A 26,374-nucleotide genomic window follows, 5' to 3' on the forward strand; every position below is an offset into this window, starting at 1 on the left:
AGGGATAGTGTGCACTTGGTAGTGTGAGAGAGAAAGTGTGCACTTGGTAGTGTGAGAGGGATAGTGTGCACTTGGTAGTGTGAGAGGGATAGTGTGCACTTGGTAGTGTGAGAGAGAAAGTGTGCACTTGGTAGTGTGAGAGAGAAAGTGTGCACTTGGTATTGTGAGAGAGAATTGGTAACCACAGACTCCGAGAAGGCTCCGGAACGTATTTGAAGCGAGATCTCAGATCATTTTTATTTTAATCTTTTAAAATTGCAACCACCCACAGGCTCAGAAGACTTCCAGCTGGCAAGCAATTCTGAAGAGAACAGATTCTACACAGACTGGGGCCATAGGGAGACAGGCAGGGAAGTGAAAGAAGCCGTACTGTTGATTAAATTTAGTTGGTTTAGCCGCTTAGCTTCTCCTCCAGGGTGATTTACAGTTCTACAGAAGATATTTACCTGAGTTGGCTCAGGTTGACTAAGGTAACGCGGCTACAAGTCTTCAAGGTCGGGAGACCGACCTGCAAACCTCCGGTTGTGTTTTTTGTAAAAAAAATAAATTAATATCATCGTTATTTATACAGGTTAGTCTCACTGAGATAAACAATCTAATTTTACAAGAGATACCTGGTCCAGAAGCACACCTAACATCATCTCTTAATACAATGAGGCTCTAGGGTAAAAGACACTTTCAGTTGGATATCCACTGTACAGTATACGTCGGAATGTAGAATGCAGAATTTTCCTTCAACCTACCATCTATTGACCATATCAATTATACTTTTTCAACAGACAGTTTCCTTGGGTTTGAGTTTGGACTCAATGAATGCAGACAACGAAGTATATCTGCTGGTCGAAGACATTAATAATTGTTCCGTTCATTACTTTCACCATTCCAAAGACCAGTTTTCCACGGAAGGTTTTTTACACTGTAACGGGGGTTTATAAGTTGCTGCCAACCCCCCAAAAAATAATGCAACTATACAACCTCAGAGTGCAGTTAAGGGTTAAAATGTAAGGTACTTACTCATAGACCTTCAGCTGGAAACATTGGTCATGCAGGAATAGAAACTCTCTCTCTGATCCGTAGTCTATGGAAAGTTTCTCCCTGAGGTCCCTTTGGGGGGAAAAACAGTTGAAAGAGAAAGAAAATGACTCTTTAACATTTTACTTTTGATGAGTTATTGACAATAACCTTTGCTTAAATGAAACGTCAGAAACGAGTCCCGTGTATTAATTTGAGACACCTCTGAATGAATTTGATTAACACTAATATTCATCATATGTATCTCTCTATACATGGGACACACAGGGTCGATTTCTAGCAGTAGCATATTGAAACCAATTTATTATTTATATTATTTATCCATTATTTTACCAGGTAAGTTGACTGAGAACACGTTCTCATTTACAGCAACGACCTGAGGAATAGTTACAGGGGAGAGGAAGGGGGGGGGGGGTGAATGAGCCAATTGTAAACTGGGGATTATTAGGTGACCGTGATGGTTTTGAGGGCCAGATTGGGAATTTAGCCAGGACACCAGGGTTAACACCCCTACTCTTACGATAAGTGCCATGGGATCGTTAATGACCTAAGAGAGTCAGGACACCTGTTTAACATCCCATCCGAAAGACGGCACCCTACGCAGGGCAGTATCTCCAATCACTGCCCTGGGGCATTGGGATATTTATTTTAGACCAGAGTGCCTCCTACTGGCCCTCCAACACCACTTCCAGCAGCATCTGGTCTCCCATCCAGGGACTGACCAGTACGAACCCTGCTTAGCTTCAGAAGCCAGCCAGCAGTGGTATGCAGGGTGGTATGCTGCTGGCAATAACATACAGTAAGTTAACATTATACCAAATACAAAAGGCACTGATCAAAAGCACTAGCTCTTTAAAGAAAGAAACTTCTTGACTTAGTTTAGATCAAGAACATCAGTGAGACTGGAACAAATGTGTCACTTAAGTAATGGACGTAAAAAAACGATTGCAATGTTGTTATAATTTCTGTCACATTTAATTTCCGATTGATTATTCATGCAGTTTCATTTTAATGCAAAAACAAAAAAATCTTAAAAGCATTGGCACCCTACCCACACCACAAAATCTAATTTGCTGAATTTACATGCCAGCTTCTGATAATATAATATAATAATAACATTTATATATATGATAATATCTGAGTCGTTGAAGCATTTAAGTAGCCTTTGCTGTTTGTTTAAAATACAATTTCAAACAAACTAATAAATAGGTGAAGAATAAGTCATAACCAAAATAAATAATTTTACATTTATCCATCATCTTACACAAAAAAAAAAAATCTTGGTCATTTGTTGCAAGTCAGTGACAAAATAGTTTTGCATTAAATTAAAAGGATAGGGCCTCTGGTCACTTTCACCTCCCTTCTAACACCTCCAACTTAGAGGGACTGGATTGATTGGTGCTACACGAAGATGACGTGCCCCTTTCAGACCGTTTCGGTATTGCAATGTCACCAATTATCAGGCCGAAGCAGACTGGCATTCCCTCCCTAATCGAGGATACAGGAACGGAGCCCGTTATCTCTCACTTTGCAAAGGCTCCATTTCCATATTTATGATACACAAATGTTAATGCATTTTGGTTGAGGCGGGTACTCTCTCTGGACTGATACGGTGGAGTGGGGTCTCCCACTAAGGTCACAAAGGCAATTGTGTATGTATGTATGTATGTATGTATGTGTGTATGTATGTGTGTGTGTGTGTGTGTGTGTGTGTGTGTGTGCACACTGCCATTCAAAAGTTTAGAGTCACGTTGTTTTTGTCCATTAAAATAACATCAAATTGATCAGAAATACAGTGTAGATATTGTTAATGTTGTAAATGACTATTGTAGCTGGAAACGGCAGATTTTTAATGGAATATCTACATAGGAGTACAGAGGCCCATTATCAGCAACCATCACTCCTGTGTTCCAATGGCACGCTGTGTTAGCTAATCCAAGATTATAATTTTTAAAAGGCTAATTGATCATTAGAAAACCCTTTTGCAATTATGATAGCACAGCTGAAAACGGTTGTTCCTGATTAAAGAAGCAATAAATCTGGCCTTCTTTAGACTAGTTTAGTATCTGGAGCATCAGTATTTGTGGGTTTGATTACTGGCCTCAAAATGGATAGAAACAAAGAACTTTCTTCTGAAACTTGTCAGTCTATTCTTGTTCTGATGAATGATGGCAATTCCATGCGAGAAATTGCCAAGAAACTGAAGATCTCGAACAACGCTGTGTACTACTCCCTTCACAGAACAGTACAAACTGTCTCTAACCAGAATAGAAAGAGGAGTGGGAGGCCCCGGTGCACAACTGAGCAAGAGGACAAGCAAGTTAGAGTGTCTAGTTTGAGAAACAGACGCCTCATAAGTCCTCAATAGCAGATTCATTAAATAGTACCCACAAAACACCAGTCTCAACTTCAACAGTGAAGAGGTAACTCTGACATGCTGGCCTTCTAGGCAGAGTTGCAAAGAAAAATCCGTATCTCAGACTGGCCAATAAAAATAAAAGATTAAGATGGGCAAAATAACACAAACACTGGACAGATGAACTCTGCCTAGAAGGCCAGCATCCCAGAGTCACCTCTTCACTGTTGACGTTGAGACTGGACAGAGGAACTCTGCCTAGAAGGCCAGCATCCCGGAGTCGCCTCTTCACTGTTGACGTTGAGACTGGACAGAGGAACTCTGCCTAGAAGGCCAGCATCCCAGAGTCGCCTCTTCACTGTTGACGTTGAGACTGGACAGAGGAACTCTGCCTAGAAGGCCAGCATCCCAGAGTCGCCTCTTCACTGTTGACGTTGAGACTGGACAGAGGAACTCTGCCTAGAAGGCCAGCATCCCAGAGTCGCCTCCTCTCACTCCCAGTGGGTCAGAAGTTTACATACACTAAATTAGCATTTGGAAGCATTTCAATGGTTTAACTTCGGTTTCGGGAAAACTGACTTGTGTGCTTCTTCTTCTATCTCTTTTAAGGTTGAGATCTACACACACACACATATATACAGTTGAAGACGGAAGTTTACATACACCTTAGCCAAATACATTTAAACTCCGTTTTTTACAATTCCTGACAAAATTCCCTGTCTTAGGTCAGTTAGGATCGCCACTTTATTTTAAGAATGTGAAATATCAGAATAATAGTAGAGATAATTATTTATTTCAGCTTTCATTTCTTTCATCACATTCCCAGTGGGTCAGAAGTTTACATACACTCAATTAGTATTTGGGAGCATTGCCTTTAAATTGTTTAACTTGGGTCACACGTTTCGGGTAGCCGTCCACAAGCTTCCCACAATAAGTTGGGTGAATTTTGACCCATTCCTCCTGACAGAGCTGGTGTAACTGAGTCAGGTTTGTAGGCCTCCTTGCTCACACACACTTTTTCAGTTCTGCCCACAAATTTCTATAGGATTGAGGTCAGGGCTTTGTGATGGCCACTCCAATACCTTGACTGTGTTGTCTTTAAGCCATTTTGCCACAGGTAAAAGTATGCTTGGGGTCATTGTCCATTTGGAAGACCCATTTGCGACCAAGCTTTAACTTCCTGACTGATGTCTTGAGATGCTGCTTTAATATATCCACATACTTTTTTAACCTCATGATGCCATCTATTTTGAGAAGTGCACCAGTCCCTCCTGCAGCAAAGCACCTCCACAACATGATGCTGCCACCCCCGTGCTTCACGGTTGGGATGGTGCTCTTCTCCCCCTTTTTCCTCCAAACATAATGATGGTCATTATGGCTATTTTTGTATCATCAGACCAAAAGACATTTGTCCAAAAAGTATGATTTTTGTCCATATGTGCAGTTGCAAACCCTAGTCTGCCTTTTTTATAGTGGTTTTGGAGCAGTGGCTTCTTCCTTGCTGAGCGGAATATCAGGTTATGTCGATATAGGACTCGTTTTACTGTGGATATAGATACTTTTGTACCTGTTTCTTCCAGCATCTTCACAAGGTCCTTTGCTGTTGTTCTGGGATTGATTTGCACTTTTCGCACCAAGGTATGTTTATCTCTAGGAGACAGAACGCGTCTCCTTCCTGAGCGATATGTTGGCTGCATGGTCCCATGATGTTTATACTTGCGTACTACTGGTTGTACAGATGAATGTGGTACCTTCAGTGGTTTGGAAATTGCTCCCAAGGATGAACCAGACTTGTGGAGGTCTACAATTCTTGGCAGATTTTTTTGTGATTTTCCCATGATGTCAAGCAAAGAGGCACTGAGTTTGAAGGTAGGCCTTGAAATACATCCACAGGTACACCTCCAATTGACTCAAATTATGTCAATTAGCCTAGCAGAAGCTTCTAAAGCCATGACATCATCTTCTGGAATTTTCCAAGCTGTTTAAAGGCACAGTCAACTTAGTGTATGTAAACTTCTGACCCACTGGAGTTGTGAAGCTCGAACTGTTTGTGCACAGTGTCACACCCTGACCATAGTTTACTTTGTATATTTCTATGTTTTGGTTGGTCAGGGTGTGATCTGAGTGGGCATTCTATGTTACATGTCTAGTTTGTCCAGTTCTATGTTCAGCCTGATATGGTTCTCAATCAGAGGCAGGTGTTCATCATTGTCTCTGATTGGGAACCATATTTAGGTAGCCTGGGTTTCACTGTGTGTTTGTGGGTGATTGTTCCTGTGTATGTGTTTTCACCAGATAGGGCTGTTTAGGTTTTCGTTACGTTCATTACGTTCTTTATTTTGTAGTGTTTGTATTGATTCGTGTTTTACGTTTGTTTATTAAAACATGGATCGCAATCTACACGCTGCATTTTGGTCCGACTCTCCTTCTCACCAAGAAAACCGTTACACACAGACCTGGATAGTAAGACAGAACTCAGGCTATCTCTGCAGTAGATTGCAACTCCACCCCCTTTGGCAGTTCTATCTTGATGGAAAATGTTGTAGTTGGGGATGAACATTTCTGAATTTTTGGTGGCCTTCCTAAGCCAGGATTCAGACAAGGCTAGGACATCGGGGTTGGTGGAGTGTGCTAAAGCAGTGAGTAAAACAAACCTAGGGAGGAGGCTTCTGATGTTAACATGCATAAAACCAAGGCTTTTACGGTTACAGAAGTCAACAAAAGAGGGCGCCTGGGGAATAGGTGTATTACAGGGGACTACAGGGCCTGGATTTAACTCTACATTACCAGAGGAACAGAGGAGGAGTAGGATAAGGGTACGGCTAAAGGCTATAAGAACTGGTGCGTTGGGAATCAGGAACAACCGTTTTCAGCTGTGCTATCATAATTGCAAAAGGGTTTTCTAATGATCAATTAGCCTTTTAAAATGATAAACTTGGATTAGCTAACACAACGTGCCATTGGAACACAGGAGTGATGGTTGCTGATAATGGCAATTTGATGTTATTTTTATGAACAATTTTCTTTGCTTTTCTCAAAAAAAAAAGGAGAATTCTAAGTGACCCCAAACTTTTGAATGGTAGTTTATGTATGTATGTATGTGTGTGTGTGTGTGTGTGTGTGTGTGTGTGTTTTGAACTTTCCTGTAGGGTTCTTGCACTGGTGCAAGGTGCGCTCTCCACAACGATCATATCCCCAAGGCCGAAGCAAGGAAAATAATAGGTTACAATGGGTCACACTGTAATGCCAAACAGGGCATACACAGGTAAGTGGGACACACACACAGGCATGCCAGAGAGAGAGAGAGAGAGAGCGAGAGAGAGAGAGAGAGAGAGAGAGAGAGCGAGAGAGAGAGAGAGAGAGAGAGAGAGAGCGAGAGAGAGAGAGCGAGAGAGACAGAGAGAGAGAGAGAGAGGGGGGAGAGACAGAGAGAGAGAGACAGAGCGAGAGAGAGAGAGAGCGAGAGAGAGAGAGAGAGACAGAGAGAGAGAGAGAGAGAGCGAGAGAGAGAGAGAGAGAGAGAGACTGGTTGCTACTGGTTGCCCTCTAGGTTACAGGGAGCTGGTAGTCCCATCAACCAAACCACCAGGTGTGAAACATGGTATAGAGGAGACAGACCTACTGGTTGTCCTTTAGGTTACAGAGAGCTGGTAGTCCCCATCCACCAAACTACCAGGTGTGAAACATGGTATAGAGGAGACAGACCTACTGGTTGCCCTCTAGGTTACAGAGAGCTGGTAGTCCCATCAACCAAACCACCAGGTGTGAAACATGGTATAGAGGAGACAGACCTACTGGTTTCCCTCTAGGTTACAGAGAGCTGGTAGTCCCCATCCACCAAATTACCAGGTGTGAAACATGGAAGAGACTCAGGGGGTATGCTAATTCTGTATAAAGCAGACCTAACCCACTCGATTAAATTAGTGAAAACAGGAATATTTTACATCTGGCTAGAAATTAATAAGGAAATTATCTCAACAGAGTGCAATTTCCTTATGTGTTTTACCTATATCCCTAGAATCCCCATACTTTAACGATGACAGCTTCTCCATCTTAGAGTGGGAGATAAACCATTTCCAGGCCCAGGCACTAGTCTGTGGCGACCTAAATGCCAGAACTGGCCAAAACCTGACTGTCTCAGCACACAGGGGGACAAACACCGACCTGGAGTTGACAGTATTCCCTCCCAAATTAGGCAACAACAAATTCAATAAATTTTAGACAACTTGCTGGACAAAACATTTCACTGTAATAGTGAAGGTGTAAACTTGGCAGTAGAAAGTCTAAACAGTATATCTGACCGTTAGAGCTTCCTTATCAAATCTAAAAATGTAGAGACAACCTAAGAAAAAGAAAAAACAATGACAAAATGGTCGGATGAATAGTGCTAAAAACCTAAGAAAGAACTGGAGTAACCCATCCAACCAAAAAACATAGAGACCCTGAGTCTACGCCTTCAACTATGGTGAATCACTAAAACAATACAGAAATACGGAATAAAGAAGCAACAGCACCGGAAATAAGCTCAATGTAATTAAAGAATCCATAGAATCTAAACACTTCTGACACAATTTGTTATCGATCCAAAACTGAGATGTATGGAAAACTGGGGCGGCAGCGTAGCCTAGTGGTTAGAGTAACCGGAAGGTTGCAAGTTCAAACCCCCGAGCTGACAAGGTACAAATCTGTCGTTCTGCCCCTGAACAAGGCAGTTAACCCACTGTTCCTAGACCAGTTAACCCACTGTTCCTAGGCCGTCATTGAAAATAAGAATGTGTTCTTAACTGACTTGCCTAGTTAAATAAAGGTAAAAAATAAATAAAATTAAAAAAAACACTTCTCCAATCTTTATCGTACTATAACAAAGAACAAACAGCAAAAACATATAAATGATCAAATCTTAGACTCAACTATTAAAGACGACCAGAACCCACTGGATTCTCCAATTACATTGAATGAACAACAGGACAAAATACAAACCCTCCAACCTTATAAAGGCTTGTGGTGTTGATGGAATCCTAAAAGGAAATGATCAAATATACAGAACACAAATTCCAATAACATCATCTTCAGCTCTGGCATCTTCCCCAATATTTGGAACCAAGGACTATTCACCCCGATCCACAAAAGTGAGACAAATTTGACCCCAATAACTACCGTGGGATACGTGTCAACAGCAACCTTGGGAAAATCCTCTGCATTATCATTAACAGTAGACTCGTACATTTCCTCAGTGATAACAATGTACTGAGCAAATGTCAATATATATATATATTTTTTACCAAATTACTGTACGACAGACCACGTATTCACCCTGCACACCCTAATTGACAAACAAACAAAACAAAACAAAGGCAAGGTCTTCTCATGCTTTGTTGATTTCAAAAAATCACAGGGGGCAAACTACCTGCCCTCCAGGACACCTACAGCACCCATTGTCACAGGAAGGCCAAAAAAATCATCAAGGACAACAACCACCCGAGCAACTGACTGCTCACCCCGCTACAATCCAGAAGGCGAGGTCAATGCAGGTGCATCAACGCTGGGATTGAGAGACTGAAAAAAAAGCTTCTATCTCAAGGCCATCAGACTGTTAAACAGCCGTCACTAACACAGAGAGGCTGCTGCCTACATACGGACTTGAAATCATTGGCCACTTTAATACATAGATCACTAGTCACTTTAATAATGTTTATATATCTTGCATTACATTATATGTCCACCACCGTTATAAAGTTTGAGGTCGCTTAGAAATGTCCTTGTTGTTTCAAGAAAAGCACATTGTCTGTCCATTAAAATAACATCAAATTGATCAGAAATACAGTGTAGACAATGTTAATGTTGTAAATGACGATCGTAGCTGGAAACGGCTGATTTTTAATGGAATATCTACATAGACATACAGAGGTCCATTATCAGCAACCGTCACTCCTGTGTTCCAATGGCACGTTGTGTTAGCTAATCCAAGTTCATCATTTTTAAAAGGCTAACTGATCATTAGAAAACCCTTTTGCAATTATGTTGGCACAGCTGAAAACTGTTGTTCCTGATTAAAGAAGCAATAAAACTGTCTTTCTTTAGACTTTCTTTAGACTTTAGAGTTGAGGATCTGAAGCATCAGCATTTGTGGGTTCGATTACAGGCTCAAAATGGCCAGACACAAATAACTTTCTTCTGAAACTCATCAGTCTATTCTTGTTCTGAGAAATTAAGGCTATTCCAAGTTAGACATTGCAAAGAAACTGAAGATCTTGTACAACACTGTGTACTACTCCCTTCACAGAAAAGCTCAGACTGTCTCTAACCAGAATAGAAAGAGGAGTGGGAGGCCCCGGTGCACAACTGAGCAAGAGGACAAGTACATTAGTTTGAGAAACAGACGCCGCACAAGTCCTCAACTGGCAGCTTCATTAAATAGTATCCGCAAAACACCAGTCTCAAAATCAACAGTGAAAAGGCAACTCCGGGATGCTGGCCTTCTTGGCAGAGTTGCAAAGAAAAAGCCATATCTCAGACTGGCCAATAAAAAGAAAAGATTAAGATCGGTAAAAGGAACTCTGCCTAGAAGGCCAGCATCCCAGAGTGATGGTTGCTGATAATGGGCCTCTGTACTCTGTCATGACATTGCCCTGTTGTACTGAAAGATTATGATAGCAGATCAGTTGTCATCTGAGACATTATTACTGATGATAGGATGACATAAACTGTATATTGGAAAGTCTACACATTCTAGTTATCAGATTAACATGGAATTGTTGTGCAATTTAAAATGTTTAAATATGAAACTATTTGTGAAAATATTAAATTTAATTTTAGTTTTTAAAATGAGGGAATTGTTTTCATAAGTAAAATATGCTCAATCAGTGGCCACACCCACGTGCATAGGCATTGGTTGGAAAGGATGAACCAACCCCTTTTCTACATTTCTATAAGAGCCCCCGTGACCCAATTCATGGCGAACTAAGCCGACATCAGCGTATTTACACATCATTACCACTCTGTATATACACATAAAATTACATTTTAAATAACTTTATAATTTTGTAACTTTTGTGAGTGTAATGTTTACTGTTCATTTTTATTGTTTATTTCACTTTTGTTTATTATCTATTTCACTTGCTTTGGCAATGTTAACATATGTTTCACATGCCAATAAAGCCCTTCAATTGAAATTGAGAGAAAGAGAGAAAGAGAGAGAGAGATGTGAGTCATGTCTCTTGTTCCACCATGCATGGTTGATATGGGGTGCACATGGGTCACTTGACCAGGGGCATTATTTGACCAGGGGCATTATTTGACCAGGGGAATCATTTGACCAGGGGCATCATTTGACCAGGGGCATCATTTGACCAGGGGCATCATTTGACCAGGGGCATCATTTGACCAGGGGCATCATTTGACCAGGGGCATCATTTGACATCATTTGACCAGGGGAATCATTTGACCAGGGGATTCATTTGACCAGGGGATTCATTTGACCAGGGGATTCATTTCACCAGGGGATTCATTTGACCAGGGGAATCATTTCACCAGGGGAATCATTTCACCAGGGGAATCATTTGACCAGGGGAATCATTTGACCAGGGGATTCATTTGACCAGGCGATTCATTTGACCAGGGGATTCATTTCACCAGGGGAATAATTTCACCAGGGGCATCATTTGACCAGGGGCATCATTTGTCCAGGGGCATCATTTGACCAGGGGCATCATTTGACATCATTTGACCAGGGGAATCATTTGACCAGGGGATTCATTTGACCAGGGGATTCATTTGACCAGGGGATTCATTTCACCAGGGGATTCATTTCACCAGGGGAATCATTTCACCAGGGGAATCATTTCACCAGGGGAATCATTTGACCAGGGGAATCATTTGACCAGGGGATTCATTTGACCAGGCGATTCATTTGACCAGGGGATTCATTTCACCAGGGGAATAATTTCACCAGGGGAATCATTTCACCAGGGGAATCATTTGACCAAGGGATTCATTTGACCAGGGGAATCATTTGACCAGGGGAATCATTTGACCAGGAGCATTCAAAGTAGGGTGGAAAATGAAGAAGTAGAACAACTGGAGTCATGCTAGAATCGTTCTCCCTTCGCTCACACAGGCTTTATTTTCATTATAACAGCTTGACCTTTCCACAACTCTCTGATTGTAGCTGCCTATCTCCTGTCTCCCCAGTGTAATGAACAGCCCCGGGTCTACAGTACAGTAGCAACTCCCTATCGACGCTGCTGTCTGTATGGCCGTCTGGCTGGCTGAATGGATGTCTGTCTGTCTGCCTGCCTGTCTGTATATCTGACTGCCTGTATGGCCGTCTGGCTGGCTGTCTGCCTGCCTGTCTATATATCTGACTGTCTGTATGGCCGTCTGTCTGGCTGGCTGTATGGATGTCTGTCTGTCTGCCTGCCTGTCTGTATATCTGACTGCCTGTATGGCCGTCTGGCTGGCTGTCTGCCTGCCTGTCTATATATCTGACTGTCTGTATGGCCGTCTGTCTGGCTGGCTGTATGGATGTCTGTCTGTCTGCCTGCCTGTCTGTCTGTATATCTGACTGTCTGTATGTCTGGCTAAGAGCTCTGTGCAAACATCTCGGGAACGACAGGCTGAAATAGGAAATCCTGCAGTGGCTTTTTTTCCCACTGTGTGATCAAGCTGGAACATGTATTCCTATGTGGTATTATTGCATGTTAGCAAGTGTGTGTTTTGTGCTCAATGGTATGCATGACATGTCCTCTGTTTACTCTATCTCTAGTGTAAAGTCATTCATTCCCGGGGAAATGGTCAAATTCGATGTCTGCTTGAAGAAAATGAAAGAAAAGTAGCAGCAAAAAATGGTCAACGACAACCTTTACAACCCTCTACATGAATATTTATGTTTCAAATCTTTGGGTATTCTGAATTTGTGACAGCATTTCATTTTTTTTTTTCTTCACAGAGCTACACAATTACAACATGGCGTAATTGTCAGCTATTTTGTTTTACACCTGTCTTGAGACAGTGAATTCTGTCAAAAGTTTTGGATTATTCATGCTCTGACAAATACCATGTTGCAGAAGAGAAATGAATTAGAATAGCCTCTCTCGACTAGCGCACGGCACCACGCAACCAGGAGCATTTGTTTTTCATCATTAAAATTCACCTAGGGAACCCTAACAGCGCAAACTCATTACTGTGTACCCGTCATCAGGGGAGAGGTGCAAAGCAAAAAGCCACAGCGTTCGGTTCTTTCTGAGGGCAATTGGGCAAAGAAGAAGAAGAGCATCCCAAGATGTTAGATATTCTCTTACCTGATTTCCATGTACACCGTTTCGTACGCGTCTTCAACTCTCTTTAGATCAGCAGACGCCTTTTCAGCAGCTAGGAAAAAAAGAAAGAAAGAAATTCCTAAATTAAAATAAAAAAAGAACATACATGATTTATTGTCACCTACACCGCCGTAGCTGCTGTTTCACAGGGTCAGCCATAGTAGCACGGCGCCCCTGGAGAAAAATAGGGTTAAATGCCTTGCTCAAGGGCACATTTGATAAGATGATTAAAAATCTGTCAATCAAATCAAATGTTATTTGTCACATGCACCGAATACAACAGGTGTAGTCGACCTTACAGTGAAATGCTGAAAACAACAGGTGTAGTAGACCTTACAGTGAAATGCTGAATACAACAGGTGTAGTAGACCTTACAGTGAAATGCTGAATACAACAGGTGTAGTAGACCTTACAGTGAAATGCTGAATACAACAGGTGTAGTAGACCTTACAGTGAAATGCTGAATACAACAGGTGTAGTAGACCTTACAGTGAAATGCTGAATACAACAGGTGTAGTCGACCTTACAGTGAAATGCTGAATACAACAGGTGTAGGTAGACCTTACAGTGAAATGCTGAATACAACAGGTGTAGTAGACCTTACAGTGAAATGCTGAATACAACAGGTGTAGGAGACCTTACAGTGAAATGCTGAATACAACAGGTGTAGTCAACCTTACAGTGAAATGCTGAAAACAACAGGTGTAGTAGACCTTACAGTGAAATGCTGAATACAACAGGTGTAGTAGACCTTACAGTGAAATGCTGAATACAACAGGTGTAGTCGACCTTACAGTGAAATGCTGAATACAACAGGTGTAGTAGACCTTACAGTGAAATGCTGAATACAACAGGTGTAGGAGACCCTACAGTGAAATGCTGAAAACAACAGGTGTAGTAGACCTTACAGTGAAATGCTGAATACAACAGGTGTAGTCGACCTTACAGTGAAATGCTGAAAACAACAGGTGTAGTAGACCTTACAGTGAAATGCTGAATACAACAGGTGTAGTAGACCTTACAGTGAAATGCTGAAAACAACAGGTGTAGTAGACCTTACAGTGAAATGCTGAATACAACAGGTGTAGTCGACCTTACAGTGAAATGCTGAAAACAACAGGTGTAGTAGACCTTACAGTGAAATGCTGAATACAACAGGTGTAGTAGACCTTACAGTGAAATGCTGAATACAACAGGTGTAGTAGACCTTACAGTGAAATGCTGAATACAACAGGTGTAGTAGACCTTACAGTGAAATGCTGAATACAACAGGTGTAGTAGACCTTACAGTGAAATGCTGAATACAACAGGTGTAGTAGACCTTACAGTGAAATGCTGAATACAACAGGTGTAGGAGACCTTACAGTGAAATGCTGAAAACAACAGGTGTAGGAGACCTTACAGTGAAATGCTGAAAACAACAGGTGTAGTAGACCTTACAGTGAAATGCTGAATACAACAGGTGTAGTAGACCTTACAGTGAAATGCTGAATACAACAGGTGTAGTAGACCTTACAGTGAAATGCTGAATACAACAGGTGTAGTAGACCTTACAGTAAAATGCTGAATACAACAGGTGTAGTAGACCTTACAGTGAAATGCTGAATAAAACAGGTGTAGTAGACCTCACAGTAAAATGTGGAGACTATATACAGGGGGTACCGGTACAGAGTCAATGTGGAGGCTATATACAGGGGGTACCGGTACAGAGTCAATGTGGAGGCTATATACAGAGGGGGTACCAGTACCGAGTCAATGTGGAGGCTATATACAGGGGGTACCGGTACAGAGTCAATATGGAGGCTATATACAGGGGGTACCGGTACAGAGTCAATGTGGAGGCTATATACAGGGGGTACAGGTACAGAATCAATGTGGAGGCTATATACAGGTGATACCGGTACAGAGTCAATGTGGAAGCTATGTACAGGGGGTACAGGTACAGAGTCAATGTGGAGGCTATATACAGGGGGTACCGGTACAGAGTCAATGTGGAGGCTATATACAGGGGGTACAGGTACAGAATCAATGTGGAGGCTATATACAGGTGGTACCGGTACAGAGTCAATGTGGAAGCTATGTACAGGGGGTACCGGTACAGAGTCAATGTGGAGGCTATATACAGGGGGTACAGGTACAGAATCAATGTGGAGGCTATATACAGGGGGGTACCGGTACAGAGTCAATGTGGAGGCTATATACAGGGGGTACAGGTACAGAGTCAATGTGGAGGCTATATACAGGGGGTACCGGTACAGAGTCAGTGTGGAGGCTATATACAGGGGGGTACCGGTACAGAGTCAATGTGGAGGCTATATACAGGGGGTACCGGTACAGAGTCAATGTGGAGGCTATATACAGGGGGTACCGGTACAGAGTCAATGTGGAGGCTATATACAGGGGGTACAGGTACAGAGTCAATGTGGAGGCTATATACAGGGGGTACAGGTACAGAGTCAATGTGCAGGGGCACCGGTTAGTCGAGGTAATATGTACATGTAGGTAGAGTTATTAAAGTGACTCTACCAACATGTAGGTTTGGGTATCGAACCAGCAACCGCCCAACACTCTAACCGCTAGGCTTGCTATCAGTGATGCATAGTGTGGTGTCTAAACATCCTGTTGTGTTGCCAAACAGTGGCTGATGATGTCTGCCAGTGGTGTTGTGTCTGGGTCTGGGAGACGAGACGCTGAGCTGTAAACAAACACACATGCTGTTTCCAGGTGTGGCGACAGCAGAGGAGCCCGCGGTCTTAATGAGTCACTTCATAGTGACAATAGTGTGCTAACAGAAAGATGAGATGAGACTAGACGGTCATGGGAAAGGTTTGAGCCCAAAGCATTCACTGCTTAATTTTTACTGTACATGCTAGTACTATGATAGTGTGATGTCAGGATGACATGACATTATTGATAATTCTACATTGTACGAGCGATTGTGACAGTTAACAGCTCATTGTGACAGCTAACAGTGCATTGAGACAGCTAACAATGCACTGTTAGCTGTTTCAATGCACGGTTAGCTGTTTCAATGCACGGTTAGCTGTCTCAATGCACTGTTAGCTGTCTCAATGCACTGTTAGCTGTCTCAATGCACTGTTAGCTGTCACAATGCACTGTTAGCTGTCTCAATGCACTGTTAGCTGTCTCAATGCACTGTTAGCTGTCACACTGCACTGTTAACTGTCACAATGCACTGTTAGCTGTCTCAATGCACTGTTAGCTGTCTCAATGCACTGTTAGCTGTCACACTGCACTTTTAGCTGTCTCAATGCACTGTTAGCTGTCACACTGCACTGTTAGCTGTCACAATGCACTGTTAGCTGTCACAATGCACTGTTAGCGGTCACAATGCACTGTTAGCTGTCACACTGCACTGTTAGCTGTCACAATGCACTGTTAGCTGTCACAATGCACTGTTAGCTGTCTCAATGCACTGTTAGCTGTCTCAATGCACTGTTAGCTGTCACACTGTACTGTTAGCTGTCACAATGCACTGTTAGCTGTCACAATGCACTGTTAGCTGTCACAATGCACTGTTAGCTGTCACAATGCACTGTTAGCTGTCTCAATGCACTGTTAGCTGTCACAATGCACTGTTAGCTGTCACAATGCACTGTTAGCTGTCACACTGCACTGTTAGCTGTCTCAATGCACTGTTAGCTGTCACAATGCACTGTTAGCTGTCACAATGCACTGTTAGCGGTCACAATGCACTGTTAGCTGTCACACTGCACTGTTAGCTGTCACAATGCACTGTTAGCTGTCACAATGCACTGTTAGCTGTCTCAATGCACTGTTAGCTGTCACACTGCACTGTTAGCTGTCACAATGCACTGTTAGCTGTCACACTGTACTGTTAGCTGTCACAATGCACTGTTAGCTGTCACAATGCACTGTTAGCTGTCACAATGCACTGTTAGCTGTCTCAATGCACTGTTAGCTGTCACACTGCACTGTTAGCTGTCTCAATGCACTGTTAGCTGTCACACTGTACTGTTAGCTGTCACAATGCACTGTTAGCTGTCACAATGCACTGTTAGCTGTCACAATGCACTGTTAGCTGTCACAATGCACTGTTAGCTGTCTCAATGCACTGTTAGCTGTCACACTGCACTGTTAGCTGTCTCAATGCACTGTTAGCTGTCACACTGTACTGTTAGCTGTCACAATGCACTGTTAGCTGTCACAATGCACTGTTAGCTGTCACAATGCACTGTTAGCTGTCACAATGCACTGTTAGCTGTCTCAATGCACTGTTAGCTGTCACAATGCACTGTTAGCTGTCACAATGCACTGTTAGCTGTCACAATGCACTGTTAGCTGTCTCAATGCACTGTTAGCTGTCACACTGCACTGTTAGCTGTCTCAATGCACTGTTAGCTGTCACAATGCACCGTTAGCTGTCACAATGCACCGTTAGCTGTCTCAATGCACTGTTAGCTGTCTCAATGCACTGTTAGCTGTCACACTGCACCGTTAGCTGTCACAATGCACCGTTAGCTGTCTCAATGCACTGTTAGCTGTCACACTGCACCGTTAGCTGTCACAATGCACCGTTAGCTGTCACACTGCACCGTTAGCTGTCACACTGCACCGTTAGCTGTCACACTGCACCGTTAGCTGTCACAATGCACCGTTAGCTGTCACACTGCACCGTTAGCTGTCACACTGTACTGTTAGCTGTCACAATGCACTGTTAGCTGTCACACTGCACCGTTAGCTGTCACACTGCACCGTTAGCTGTCACACTGCACCGTTAGCTGTCACAATGCACCATTAGCTGTCTCAATGCACCGTTAGCTGTCTCAATGCACCGTTAGCTGTCTCAATGCACCGTTAGCTGTCTCAATGCACCGTTAGCATTCAGAAACCTTTCAGAAACACAAAGCCAGTGAGAAACAAGAAATGTATGAAAAAAAACAAAGAAAAAGAGAGAGAAAGAAAGTAGAAACTCGAAGTGGAGCAGCTTAGTGAACTCTAGTTTCATTGTTTTACTAGCTGATAGTCCAGGGGATTTACTGTGTTTCTGAAGAGAGGAGGGCACTAGCGATAAGATTCAGAGTGTTTAACAGTCACATGTACAGGGTTGCAAATGTGAATTCTGGGTACAGTGAAATTCTTAGGCTTTGAGCTCCAACAAGTTAAATAAAATAATGAAAATAGTAATAATAAACAATAAAAAAAATAGACATATCACTATATACATCATAACCGTAGCAGAGATGAACAAAAAAAGACATGTCCATTGGGGTGGAGGCAGAGTAAAGACTGTTAGGGGGAGGGATCTTAGTGCCGTGGTTCCCCTTTATCAGCGGGGCCCAAGCGCCGTGGCAACGGGAGCACATGCGTGTGTGGCTGAGTGGGAGGCTGTCAGAGCCCGGCCGGCATACCAATTAGCATGTTCATCACATGTGGTCTCAGCTGGTCGCCCATAAAGATAGATACACCCCACTCCTCCACCTACCCCTCAGCCAGCCGAGACTGCAGTGTGCATCGGTCAGGCATCGATGTAAAAACAAAGGGATGAGACAGTGACCCATGATCCCACAGTAACGTAAGCAACATGCACAACGTCTATACCACCTGCCACACACGTAAGAGTTATTGCTGCTGACGCAGTGCTGTCACAAGAGGCTGCTTAATATGGGCTGGCATGATGCTCACATCTTCTCTCTCTCCATGCACCCTCTCTCGATTTCTCTCGGCCTCTCATCACTTTCCACCCCTCTATATGTCCCTCTTCATCTCTCTCTCTCTATATATCTCTCCATATATCCACCCCTCCCTCTATGCCGCTCTCCTCATTCTATCCATCCCTCACTCTCAATCTCTCTCTCTGTCCTCCTCTCTCTCCCTCTATCCATCCCTCTCTCTCTCTCTGTCCATCTCTCTCTCTCCCTCTATCATCCGTCGCTCTCTCTCTCTCTCCCTCTATCCATCCCTCGCTGTCCATCTCTCTCTCTCTGTCCATCTCCCTCTCCCTCTATCCATCCCTCTCTCTCTCCCTCTATCATCCCTCCCTCTCTCTGTCCATCTCTCTCTCTATGTCCATCTTTCTCTCTCCCTCTATCATCCGTCGCTCTCTCTCTCTCTCCCTCTATCCATCCCTCGCTCTCTCTGTCCATCTCTCTAGCTCTCTCTCTCTCTGTCCATCTCTCTCGCTCTCTCTCTCTGTCCATCTCTCTCTCTCTCTCTCTCTCTCTGTCCATCTCTCTCTCTCTCTCTGTCCAACTCTCTCTCTCTCTCTCCATCTCTCTCTCTCTGTCCATCTCTCTCTCTCTCTCTCTCTCTCTCTCTGTCCATCTCTCTCGCTCTCTCACTCTCTCTCTCTGTCCATATCTCTCTCTCTCTCTCTCTGTCCATCTCTCTCGCTCTCTCTCTCTCTGTCCATCTCTCTCTCTCTCTCTGTCCATCTCTATCTCTTGCACACCTTGTTCTGTCTGAGGCGAAGGGAGACTGCAGTATACAGTTAAAGCTCTCCCAATCAGATGTTTATGACAGGTTGCCTTAGTGAACAAGGCCCTCTTTTGTTAACTGACAACAGGAACTACACCAGCAATAATAACCAACTGTTTAGTAAACACCTGTTTGTATCAAACAGGACTGTGTGAAAGCACTACAACGACACAACAGTGACATGTTCGCCATGAAAAGGTCAACCTGGAGGTAAAATAAACGAACACCTGTTTAGGAGAGGTGCCGGCAAGCGGAGTAGAACACCTGTTTAGGTGAGGTGCTGGCTGGCAGAGTAGAACACCTGTTTAGGTGAGGTGCTGGCAGAGTAGAACAGAGTAGAACACCTGTTTAGGTGAGGTGCTGGCTGGCAGAGTAGAACACCTGTTTAGGAGAGGTGCTGGCTGGCAGAGTAGAACACCTGTTTAGGTGAGGTGCTGGCTGGCAGAGTAGAACACCTGTTTAGGAGAAGTGCTGGCTAGCGATGTTTAGGAGAGCTGCTGGCTAGCAGAGTAGAACACCTGTTTAGGAGAGCTACTGGCTAGTTATGTAGAAAACTTCACAGGAGAGGGAGAGCCTCTCACTCTAGGAGCTCAGATTCAATAATTTAATAACCAATGTTTGGACAGACAATCTTTCTTCATCAGGGTATAATGACAAATGCTGCAGGTCACTAGTTTATATAGTTTGAAAGGATACACAGGTGTCTGAAATCATGGCTTGATTTCATTGGTTGATTTAGAGATAGAACACATTTAAAAAAAAGCATGAATGGATAACCTACGATCATAGATACCACTTGGCTACTACAAAACATTATGTACAATGGATAGCAAAAACACAATAATCACAAGAATGACTTCAGATCAAAGTCTACGTTGAGACCAAGGGTTTTTAAATTAGAGATCCAGGCAGCCTCTTGTTTTAACAATAAATTGTCGAGGTCACCCCCTCTCCTGGGGTAGGTGACATGTTTGATGCCGATATAACGAAGAGACGAAACAGAGGGGTCCAAAAAGTGACCGCAACGATGCTCAGGGATTCCTACTTGTAGTTTGTGCTTCGTTTTATCCACATTTGTATTACTATTATTATTATCATTATTATCATTATTATTATTGATATTATTATCATTATTAATTATCATTATTATTATTATCGATATTATTATCATTATTAATTATCATTATTATTATAATCATTATTATTATTGATATTATTATCATTATTAATTATCATTATTATTATAATCATTATTATCATTGATATTATTATCATTATTAATTATCATTATTATTATTATTATCATTATTATTATCATTATTATTACCATTATTAATTATCAGTATTATTATTATTATCATTATTCATTATTATTATTATTATTAATGATATTATTATCGTTATGAATTATCATTAGTATTATTATAATTATTATTATTATCATTATTATTATTGATATTATTATCATTATTAATTATCATTATTAATTATCATTATTATTATTGATATTATTATCATTATTAATTATCATTAGTATTATTATCATTATTATTATTATCATTATTATTATTATCATTATTATTATTGATATTATTATCATTATTAATTATCATTATTATTATAATCATTATTATTATTGATATTATTATCATTATTAATTATCATTATTATTATTATCATTATTATTATTATTATTTTTATTATTATTATTGTTAATTGAATTTTACCCCTTTTTCTCCCCAATTTCGTGGTCTCCAATTGTTTTTAGTAGCTACTATCTTGTCTCATCGCTACAAGTCCCGTACGGGCTCGGGAGAGACGAAGGTTGAAAATCATGCGTCCTCCGATACACAACCCAACCAAGCCGCACTGCTTCTTAACACAGCGCGCATCCCAACCCGGAAGCCAGCCGCACCAATGTGTCGGAGTAAACACAGTGCACCTGGCGACCTTGGTTAGCGCGCCACAGGAGCCACTGGTGCGCGATGAGACAAGTATATCCCTACTGGCCAAACCCTCCCTAACCCGGACAACGCTAGGTCAATTGTGCGTCGCCCCACGGACCTCCTGGTCGCGGCTGGTTACGACAGAGCCTGGGCACGAACCCAGAGTCTCTGGCGGCACAGCTGGCGCTGCAGTACAAAAGTTCAAAAATAATTTTTTTAAACTGCCTTCGATTGGGATCTGTTTCCCCTGTTTGGGGATGTTTAAAGGATCTACATTTGTAAGTGCCATTGTGTTCAGCACAGCCATTGCACTTGTAGTTTCCATCCGGTAGAGGCGCAAGGGGATGCCGTGAGGCGGTATATTTTGGGAGTGGTAAGATAAAGATTACCAATTGATCTCTGAGATTTCTATTCGTTCATTACATCAGTAATGGCCATAACATAGTCCATGCAAATACGTACATTTTAGAATGGCATTTGCTAATGTTAGAAGGGAACAATATGCATGTTTTCTTTTCATACTTGTCATATTTTTTTGTTGTTGTTGTTGATCAGTGCTTCTCAACCCTCTCCTCGGTTGAACCCAAGACGTTTCAAAATGTTGTTGTAGCGCTGAGCTCACTCATCTGATTCACCTAGTCAAGGGGCTTGACGAATAGTTGACAAGTTAAATCGGGTGTGATAGCTCTGGAACAGTTCAAATACATGGAACGACGGAGGAAAGGTTTGAGAACGGCTAGAGGTCCCAGAGGAGAGGTTTGAGAACGGCTAGAGGTCCCAGAGGAGAGGTTTGAGAACGGCTAGAGGTCCCAGAGGAGAGGTTTGAGATCGGCTAGAGGTCCCAGAGGAGAGGTTTGAGATCGGCTAGAGGTCCCAGAGGAGAGGTTTGAGAACAGCTAGAGGTCCCAGAGGAGAGGTTTGAGAACGGCTAGAGGTCCCAGAGGAGAGGTTTGAGAACGACTAGAGGTCCCAGAGGAGAGGTTTGAGAACGGCTAGAGGTCCCAGAGGAGAGGTTTGAGATCGGCTAGAGGTCCCAGAGGAGAGGTTTGAGAATGGCTAGAGGTCCCAGAGGAGAGGTTTGAGAACGGCTAGAGGTCCAGGAGGCAAGGTTTGAGAATGGCTAGAGGTCCCAGAGGAGAGGTTTGAGAACAGCTAGAGGTCCAGGAGGAGAGGTTTGAGAATGGCTAGAGGTCCCAGAGGAGGTTTGAGAATGGCTAGAGGTCCCAGAGGAGAGGTTTGAGAACGGCTAGAGGTCCCAGAGGAGAGGTTTGAGAACAGCTAGAGGTCCAGGAGGAGAGGTTTGAGAATGGCTAGAGGTCCCAGAGGAGGTTTGAGAATGGCTAGAGGTCCCAGAGGAGAGGTTTGAGAATGGCTAGAGGTCCCAGAGGAGAGGTTTGGAACGGCTAGAGGTCCCAGAGGAGAGGTTTGAGAATGGCTAGAGGTCCCAGAGGAGAGGTTTGAGAACGGCTAGAGGTCCCAGAGAAGAGGTTTGAGAATGGCTAGAGGTCCCAGAGGAGAGGTTTGAGAATGGCTAGAGGTCCCAGAGGAGAGGTTTGAGAACGGCTAGAGGTCCCAGAGGAGAGGTTTGAGAACAGCTAGAGGTCCCAGAGGAGGTTTGAGAATGGCTAGAGGTCCCAGAGGAGAGGTTTGAGAACAGCTAGAGGTCCCAGAGGAGAGGTTTGAGAACAGCTAGAGGTCCCAGAGGAGGTTTGAGAACGGCTAGAGGTCCCAGAGGAGAGGTTTGAGAATGGCTAGAGGTCCCAGAGGAGAGGTTTGAGAACGGCTAGAGGTCCCAGAGGAGAGGTTTGAGAATGGCTAGAGGTCCCAGAGGAGAGGTTTGAGAATGGCTAGAGGTCCCAGAGGAGAGGTTTGAGAATGGCTAGAGGTCCCACGCAGACTGTTGGGAGTTGAGCAGAGGTCAATCTAGCCCGCTTTACGGCTGTGTTGGAGTGTCTGATTGTATTAGAGCTGAGTGAGTAATGCTAGCTGACAGAATTAGCATCATGTTTTGGACTATCAGAGCAAGTAATATCCCCGGTGACTAACTCAGTTGCATTCATTCTCCCACACTCCAAACCCCTATTCACAGCCATTGAAGGACATCCTGGCCCACAAATACAGCACACAGTCATTATGAAAAGCCCAATTCCTGACAACAAATGCCATTACATTAAATACAACAATTCTACCATGAGTATTGAATATTAACATCTATTGGGAAAAATGTATTTGGCGCGGCGCAAGGAGCTGGTAGGAAGTCGTTTGACGCTGAGCGCCACTCCAAATCAGCACGATAAACAGACCAAACAGTCTCAGTGAATCACCTCCGAAAAAAACAACTGGGTTCATGAATATGTACGACGTAACAGATGCTGAAGAGCCGACCTACTTCTGCGCCTTCGTGACTTTAGTCCCCACCTGGGGTAGCGCTGTCATCTTGCCATTTTCAATGCATTAATAGGTGGTTGGCAGTAATTGCCATAATGACGTGCTATGTCATTCATGTGAAGCACGTGAATATTTAGCCTTGACATGTTTGTGAATTTAGTCGGGGGGAAAATGTACACTCAACTCAACCTTGGATGTATATCCTGTGATGTCATGGATCCAAGGGATCCAAATGACGTCGACAGATTACAATAAAACGGTGAAATCAGTCTGCTTTAGCAAAAAAATCTATACAAAACATACTGACATTACATCACGTTAACACACATCGAAGTAACATAACTAGTCATACTGAGACACAAAAATGAGAGGGTGGGAGTCATTTTGGGAGGGGGAGAGGGAGGGGACGGGGAGAGGCAGATAAATGACTGATAGACAAGCACTCTGTTTGTAGAGATAACAAAGGCTCCAGACATCTGGGAGAGTACACTGGAGATATTCCACAATTGCATCCCTTACAAAAACTTATAGAAATATCTTAATCTCCAATCAGCTGGGATTGATGCCGAATACTGTTCGCTTCAGCAGCCTGGGTGGAGAGAAAAAAATCTATTTCAGACAACGCTTCAGAACAGAGGGAGAAGCGAGAAAGCTGGCAGTCTCTCAACAACAACAAAATTCAGCCACTCGGTGTATCCCTCTCATGGTAAGAATCCAATAAATTCCACCCGCGGCTATCAGTGCACGCAAGCTCGGATAGGGGGAGGGTGGCAGTCTGACAGGCCTATTTTACCAAGAGAAGATGTTCTGATAGGGGGAGGGTGGCAGTCTGACAGGCCTTTCTTACCAAGAGAAGATGTTCTGATAGGGGGAGGGTGGCAGTCTGACAGGCCTATTTTACCCAGAGAAGATGTTCTGATAGGGGGAGGGTGGCAGTCTGACAGGCCTATTTTACCCAGAGAAGATGTTCTGATAGGGGGAGGGTGGCAGTCTGACAGGCCTATTTTACCCAGATAAGATGTTCTGATAGGGGGAGGGTGGCAGTCTGACAGGCCTATTTTACCCAGAGAAGATGTTCTGATAGGGGGAAGGTGGCAGTCTGACAGACCTTTCTTACCCAGAGAAGATGTTCTGATAGGGGGAAGGTGGCAGTCTGACAGACCTTTCTTACCCAGAGAAGATGTTCTGATAGGGGGAAGGTGGCAGTCTGACAGACCTTTCTTACTCAGAGAAGATGTTCTGATAGGGGGAGGGTGGCAGTCTGACAGACCTTTCTTACTCAGATAAGATGCTCGGATAGGGGGAGGGTGGCAGTCTGACAAGAGAGGAATGAAGAAAGGAATGGAAAAAGTAGTGCTCAGTCTGGCCGTGTAGCAAATAACTCCCCATTCCCACTCCCCTCTCTCCCTCCTCTCCTCCCCACTCCCCTCTCTCCCTCCTCTCCCCTCTCTCCCTCCTCTCCTCCCCACTCCCCTCTCTCCCTCCTCTCCTCCCCACTCCCCTCTCTCCCTCCTCTCCTCCCCACTCCCCTCTCTCCCTCCTCTCCTCCCCACTCCCCTCTCCCTTCTCCCGTCTCTCCCTCCTCTCCTCCCCACTCCCCTCTCTCCCTCCTCCCCTCTCCTTCCTCTCCTCCCCACTCCCCTCTTTCCCTCCTCCCCTCTCTCCCTCCTCTCCTCCCCACTCCCCTCTCTCCCTCCTCTCCCCTCTCTCCCTCCTCTCCTCCCCACTCCCCTCTCTCCCTCCTCCCCTCCCCACTCCCCTCTCTCCCTCCTCTCCCCTTTCTCCCTCCTCTCCTCCCCACTCCCCTCTCTCCCTCCTCCCCTCTCTTCCTCCTCTCCTCCCCACTCCCCTCTCTCCCTCCTCTCCTCTCTCCCTCCTCCCCTCTCTCCCTCCTCTCCTCCCCACTCCCCTCTCTCCTCCCCTCTCTCCCTCCTCTCCTCCCTCCCTCCTCCCCTCTTTCCCTCCTCTCCTCCCTCCTCCCCTCTCTCCTTCCTCCCCTCTCTCCCTCCTCTCCTCCCCACTCCCCTCTCTCCCTCCTCTCCTCCCCACTCCCCCCTCCCCTCTCTCCCCCTGTTGAACTACTGCACCAGGTGAGCTTAATTATGTTTCAAGGACGAGTCACCCTCAGCTGGGGTCAGAGGTCGTGGATCGCGCTGACGGCGGTGGCGGTTTATGGCCAGCCCCCCTGCTTAACATTTCACAGCTAATTTTGAAAGTGCTGAACAGAACCTTTAATTAACATCTCTCTGCCAAGGTGGGTAACCTAAAAGAGCACAGCTCTCTTTGCCTGCCCCCCAGGTTCGCTGTTGCCTGTCCAACTCTTTCGGTGGAGGGCAGAGACAAGACGTTGAATCCCTCACCACTGAGATTAATTTAAGGGGCATGGTGAAAGTGCAACCAGCACTATAATGCGCAATGTGTAATAAAATCACAAGCAAATAAAATGTACAGGAAGTACCTGCAGAGAAAGTTGATAGAGATGACCGAACGATATTAAGACAATATCATTAACATTTTGTATTCATAAGAGCCGACTGAACAATATTAAAGACAATATTGCTGTCTTTCTGTAGTCATAGGAATAGACTGCCTAATGTAATTGGATATTGGGCTAGCGGTGTCTAACGCTAGCGGTGTCTAAAGTCTAACGCTCCTTGTATCATTAAATGAAAGTACATTATCAATTAAGTTTATCTCAGCCAGGGCCTCACCAGCTAGACAGAGGGTTCCTCCTTCTTACTAGTCTTCTGTCTTAGTTAAACACAACTTTTTGAATGAACCAAAATTAATCAAATAAAGATTATTTCCCCACAGACATGGTTGAGCTTTCAGCAACATGGAGAGTACCAGTTGGTGCTAATGTTGAGAATAGATGG

At 43.8% G+C, this 26,374-nt stretch overlaps 1 protein-coding gene across 1 annotated transcript in view; it reads right to left on the bottom strand.

The window, feature by feature from the left end:
- LOC110500776 (glucosidase 2 subunit beta) overlaps nucleotides 1-26,374 on the bottom strand; it is a 274,702-nt gene that overhangs the window by 108,835 nt on the left and 139,493 nt on the right. The window contains exons 11-12 of the mRNA XM_036958295.2: nucleotides 12,688-12,757; nucleotides 1,015-1,104 (exon numbers count right to left, since the gene is read on the bottom strand). Of these exons, the coding sequence (XP_036814190.2) occupies nucleotides 1,015-1,104; nucleotides 12,688-12,757 (160 nt within the window). The remainder of the gene's footprint in view (nucleotides 1-1,014; nucleotides 1,105-12,687; nucleotides 12,758-26,374) is intronic.

Source organism: Oncorhynchus mykiss, chromosome 21 (assembly GCF_057628025.1).
Source record: "Oncorhynchus mykiss isolate SJ-2025 chromosome 21, ASM5762802v1, whole genome shotgun sequence".
NCBI classification, from domain to species: Eukaryota; Metazoa; Chordata; class Actinopteri; order Salmoniformes; family Salmonidae; genus Oncorhynchus; species Oncorhynchus mykiss.